Below are 6,000 nucleotides of genomic sequence, written 5' to 3' on the forward strand. Positions count from 1 at the left end.
TTTTAGCTGTATTCCACTTGAGAAAATTACTTTTAATTTAAGGAATAAATATGACATGTTTCTGAGTATTTGGTGCCCTTATTTACAAAAGATGGGATAGTATATATAGGTGCTCCAATGATAAAGATGTTGGTCCTCTGGGGAAAGAAATAGATACATATATTAGTCATTTTGAATTCCATGGAGCATGTGGGGATCTTCCGATATCCAGGCAGTCTTTCTTTCTTCTTTCTTTTTTCTCTTTCTTTTTTCTGTTTTTTTTCAGATAGGGATATGTTGGGGGGGAGGGGGAGGGCTGATATTATTCTATTCTATTCTATGTAACCAATTTGAAAATTCAATAAAAAATGTCATTAGAAAAGAGGATCGTGCTGGAGGATTAGCATATTGCTCATGTGGTTCCATTGTTTAAAAAGGATTCTAAGAGTAAACCTAGCAATTATAGGCCTATCAGTTTGATGTCAGTGGTGGGTAAATTGATGGAAAGTATTCTTAGAGATGGTATATATAATTATCTGGATAGACAGGGTCTGATTAGGAACAGTCAGCATGGATTTGTGCATGGAAGGATATGTTTGACAAATCTTATTGAATTTTTTGAAGAGGTTATGAGGAAAGTTGATGAGGGTAAAGCAGTGGATGTTGTCTATATGGACTTCAGCAAGGCCTTTGACGAGGTTCCACATGGAAGGTTAGTTAGGAATGTTCAATCGTTAGGTATTAATATTGAAGTAGTAAAATGGATTCAACAGTGGCTAGATGGGAGATGCCAGAGAGTAGTGGTGGATAACTTTGTCAAGTTGGAGGCCGGTGACTAGTGGTGTGCCTCAGGGATCTGTATTGGGTCCAATGTTGTTTGTCATATACATTAATGATCTGGATGATGGGGCGGTAAATTGGATTAGTAAGTATGCAGATGATACTAAGGTAGGTGGTGTTGTGGATAATGAAGTAGGTTTTCAAAGCTTGCAGAGAGATTTAGGCCAGTTAGAAGAGTGGGCTGAACAATGGCAGATGGAGTTTAATGCTGATAAGTGTGAGGTGCTACATTTTGGTAGGAATAATCCAAATAGGACATACATGGTAAATGGTAGGGCATTGAAGAATGCAGTAGAACAGAGTGATCTAGGAATAATGGTGCATAGTTCCCTGAAGGTGGAATCTCATGTGGATAGGGTGGTGAAGAAAGCTTTTGGTATGCTGACTTCTATAAATCAGAGCATTGTAGGAGTTGGGATGTAATGTTAAAATTGTAGAAGGCATTGGTAAGGCCAAATTTGGAGTATTATTTACAGTTCTGGTCACTGAATTATAGGAAAGATATCAACAAAATAGAGAGAATACAGAGAAGATTTACTAGAATGTTACCTGGGTTTCAGCACCTAAGTTACAGGGAAAGGCTGAACAAGTTAGGTCTTTATTCTTTGGAGCGTAGAAGGTTGAGGGGGGACTTGATAAAGGTATTTAAAATAATGAGGGGGATAGACTGAGTTGACATGGATAGGCTTTTTCCATTGAGAGTAGGGGAGATTCAAACAAGAGGACATGATTTGAGAGTTAGGGGGCAAAAGTTTAAGGGTAACACGAGGGGGAATTTCTTTACTCAGAGAGTGGTAGCTGTGTGGAATGAGCTTTCGGTAGAAGTGGTAAAGGCAGGTTCGGTATTGTCATTTAAAGTAAAATTGGATAGGTATATGGACATGAAAGGAATGGAGGGTTATGGGCTGAGTGCGGGCCAGTGGGACTAGGCGAGAGTTAGCGTTGACACAAACTAGAAGGACTGAGATGGCCTGTTTCCGTGCGTTAATTGTTATATGGTTATTGTTAATGGTGTTCCCCTTGGCCTTGTCATGTGGGTCAACCCGTTCCCCCCCACACCCACTGCTTCTAGCCAACGGCAATTGAGATAGGTGGCAGCATCTTCTTACAACAGTGAAACCACACCCTGTGCATTGTCCAGAAGATGCAGTTGATCTTCCCCTGGGATGTCTCAGAAGGAATGCACTGTGCCTGCAGTCTATACCAGGACCGTGGTCACCGCCTGATGGCACTCAGAAAGGCTACACCCTTAAACTAGAGGGTGGGATAATCACCAGCTATGGCCTCATTACTTCCCTACTTCCTGCCAGTTACCGTGCTGGCATTTAGGGCTGCAATGACGGTCCTCCATCTCTGCCTGCCCTTGGCCACCACCTTGATGTTAGAGGATTCTTCACTGTCGCTTCCTTAACAGCTTTGTTTGACCAGTCAGGGATGTTAGCACTGAGCTGACCCCCCCACCCCACCCCCACAAACCTGGAGGACCAGTGAACCACTCTTAGTCTGGCCTCTGCCCTTAGACCTGTTTGGCATGGGTGACCCTGCCAAAGTGTAAAACCATGACTCCAGCCAGCATAGCTCTCCAGGTCATCGCGGCAGGCGAGTCTCCAAGCCATGCCCATGACAAGGTTGTGGTCCGCCTGGAGGACAGAGATCTCATTGGCGGAGCACAACAGTTTTTTATGAGCTCGACAGTGCCAGGGTCACAGGAGTGGCTGCATCGGTCACATACTGTGAGAAGGCCCTTCTACCAGAGAGGGTGTCAGGGCCACTGCTAAAGTTCAAGGTATAAAGGTAACCTTTTCTTGTCTATGACCCTGAACAAGCAATTGTTCAGTTCACAGGTGCTGGAACAAGACACACCACAATCTCCATTTGGAGTCTGACTGATGGCCTTGTCTGAATGATAGGAATCAATAGTATTGCTGCGCGAGGCCACCAACCTCATTATGGAGTATATGAAGTTTTCATCTTCTATAAGGGCAGGTGAAACTTAGCTAGTGATATTCCTGGCCTTGGTTTGTCTGACAGTACTCTACTGCTCAACGTAATTCCAACATATTGTGTACAGTTCTGGTCACCGAATTATAGGAAAGATGTCAACAAAATAGAGAGCAGATTTACTAGAATGTTACGGGGGTTTCAGCACCTAAGTTACAGAGAAAGGTTGAACAAGTTAGATCTTTATTCTTTGGAGCGTAGGAGGTTGAGGGGGAGATTTGATAGAGGTATTTAAAATAATGAGGAGGATAGATCAAGTTGACATGGATAGGCTTTTTCCAGTGAGAGTAGAGGAGATTCAAACAACAGGACATGATTTGAGAATTAGGGGGCAAAAGTTTAAGGGTAACACAAGGGGGAATTTCTTTACTCAGAGAGTGGTAGCTGTGTGGAACGAGCTTCCAGTATAAGTGTTAGAGGCAGGTTCGATATTGTCATTTACAAAAAAATTGGGTAGGTATATGGACAGGAAAGGAAAGGGCTGAGTGCAGGTCAGTGGGACTATGTGAGAGTAAGCGTTCGGCGTGGATTAGAAGGGCTGAGACGGCCTGTTTCCGTGCGGTAATTGGTATATGTGGTTTTCTCGACAGCAATGGGAGGCGTGCTCTGCTGAAGAGGACGTGACGGATGTTCTCGTCGCTGTAATCAGCCTGCAGAATGATACGATCTTATCTGGTGAGCCAGCTACAGGCGATACGGTGCCCATGACGGAGGATGCGGGGTCTGCGGGTGATGGCGACTCACTGGGCTTCGGGAGCGACTCTGCGTTTGAGTACAGGCGGCAGATGGGCTCCCCTTTGGACCTGGAGGAGGACTGCAGCAGCGAGGCTGATGTAGGTGTGCAGAGCCCAGTGCCAGAAACGGGTCGCGTTTGTCCACTTGCCCGTTTACACTCGGGCTCCAGGCTGAACCTTAGTGGAAACATGATTTCTCTGCTGTCCATTTACAATCAGACACCTGCGGAAGAGGAGCCAGCAAGGAGCAGTGTTGACACTTAGCGCACCGAACACATGCTTACTCCATCTAACCAGGACTGCTGGGCGTATAGCTTCCGTCAGCAGACGTGGTGACCAGCACCCGCCCTCCTCTGCCACTGAGTTCTTCTAAAGGCAGCTCCTGTGGTTGAACTACGGAAGGTCTAGCCTTGCTCAGATGTGGCCAGAGGTGAGAGCATCCAGAGCTACAACTGGAGATTATCTTCACATCTGGATCCTCACCAGCCAATAATAAAGGGTTTATTTATTTGCCTGGGCTGCACTGTGACATCCAGTTTGTGAAGTCTTCCTGAACATTGCCTAAATTTGTCTTAGCATCAGTTTGCAGCTTATTACTAAAGGGGTTATTGTGACTTGGAGTATTGGCAATACAGGATGCTTACAATATAGAAACGGGCCATTTGGGCTATTGGCTCTGTGCTCACAAGGGCATTTAGCCACCTCACTCCATCTGTCCCGATCATCATTTCCTTCCGTTCCTTTCTCCTTTGTATGCTTATTCAGCTTCTCACTCTACTCTTCATCTGATTGAATTTATCAGTGACTGTGCTAATCAAGAGGCCCTCCTTTGATTTTTTTTTGTACAGGTTAACTCCCTTACTCTCTGTGATAGAGTAGGAGGCCATTCAACTGTTCGATCTATGCTACCTCTTAGCAGTGCAAACCTATCAGTCCCACCTCCCTGGAGACCTGCAGCAAATCCTCTCCCACTTGTCCCTCAACTTCACTTCTACCTTTTTGTACCAGCTACATCCCCTCCATCTTCCAGTCCAGACAAGGGATATGACGCAAAATGCTGACCATCCCCCTTCTCTCCAAAGATGACGCCTGACCCACTGACTTTCTCCTTCATCTCATGTGTAACCTCACTTTTGCTTCTTGCTTACACTAAGGCAGGGGTTCCCAATCTATTTTATGCCGTGGACCAACACCATTAAGCGAGGGATTCATGGGCCCTTGGCTGGGAGCCCGTATGGTAAGGGCTAATTGACAGTAGCCATTTAACCAATTGGATAGACAAGAATATCATGTAAGAAAAGAAAGAGATCAGCTTTATTTGTCACGTGTACATCGAAACATAATGAAAGTGTTCTTTTCCGTCAACAATGAAAACGGTCTGAGGATGTGCTGGGAGCAGCCCACACGTGTCACCCTGCCCCAGCACCAGTATAGCACACCCACAACCTACTAACCCCCTACGTCTTTGGAATGTTGGTGGAAGCCCACGTGGTCACGGGAAGAATGTATAAAGACAGCGGCGGGTATTGAACCCGGGTCACAAACGCAGTGAAGTGTTACACTCACTGTTATGCTACCGTGCAGCCAAGTGTTCCTGCAATCAGCAAAAGAAAGATTTAAAATCATTATTAGTATAAACTAATTCTGCCCAATCTTGCTTTGTATCTAGAATGATAGAGCAATTTGGAAGACTCTTCAACCCACTAAATGTAGCAATCTAGTAACAATTAACGCTCAACCCATTTTTCTTTTTCAAGCATTCCCATTAGCTCCACCCAGATTCTTCCAATAACCTAGGCAATTTAGAGCAGCCAGCCGATCTATCAACCTTTAGGATAGAGATGAAAATTAGTGCATCCATAGCTTATGCCCTCATCCCAATGATGTTCTTTTGAGAAGAATTCCCAGGTCCTACAGAGGTTGTCCTGAGTGTCAGGCATTTGAGGTTATGGGTGTGAAGACTGTTTCCTTTGAGGAGAGGATGCCCAATTAATCCTCTATATCTACAAACAAAAACACATCAAATTCCTTACCCTCATTATATCAATCTCAAACTCAACCCAGTGCCAATTTGATACAATGTTGTTCGGGAAGAGACTTGAGATTTAAAGAGAAGTTGCTCAGGAAGGTGCTGCTGGGGTCTCCACAAAGGAAGATGGAGAGATACAGCATGAAAGTGGGACCTTCTGCTCATCGACTAACATCCACCCACCTAATCCTACTCTCATCCCATTTGTTATTCTACCTACATTTACGTAATGGAAATTGAGACAAGCTAAGCTTAATGAAGAACACCAAATCTTTATCTAGAAAGTCTAACTACAATTAAAGTCGATAAATGCATCTAAGGTTCATGTAGGAAGTAAGAGGTACCATGTGCATAGTTTAACCAAACATATACAGATGTCTGAAGACCTTACCATTTCAAGCACAAGGCATAGAGATA

General features: G+C 44.5%; 1 protein-coding gene across 1 annotated transcript in view; it reads left to right on the top strand.

Moving 5' to 3' along the window:
• The window catches only part of LOC132406090 (interleukin-12 receptor subunit beta-1-like), a 45,554-nt gene extending 41,409 nt beyond the window's left edge, over positions 1 to 4,145 (top strand). Inside the window, exon 16 of the mRNA XM_059991300.1 lies at positions 3,411 to 4,145. Coding sequence (XP_059847283.1) covers positions 3,411 to 3,818 — 408 coding nt within the window. The 3' untranslated portion in view covers positions 3,819 to 4,145. The remainder of the gene's footprint in view (positions 1 to 3,410) is intronic.
• The last annotated feature ends 1,855 nt before the right edge of the window (positions 4,146 to 6,000 follow it).

This window comes from Hypanus sabinus, chromosome 16 (assembly GCF_030144855.1).
Source record: "Hypanus sabinus isolate sHypSab1 chromosome 16, sHypSab1.hap1, whole genome shotgun sequence".
Lineage (NCBI taxonomy): Eukaryota > Metazoa > Chordata > Chondrichthyes > Myliobatiformes > Dasyatidae > Hypanus > Hypanus sabinus.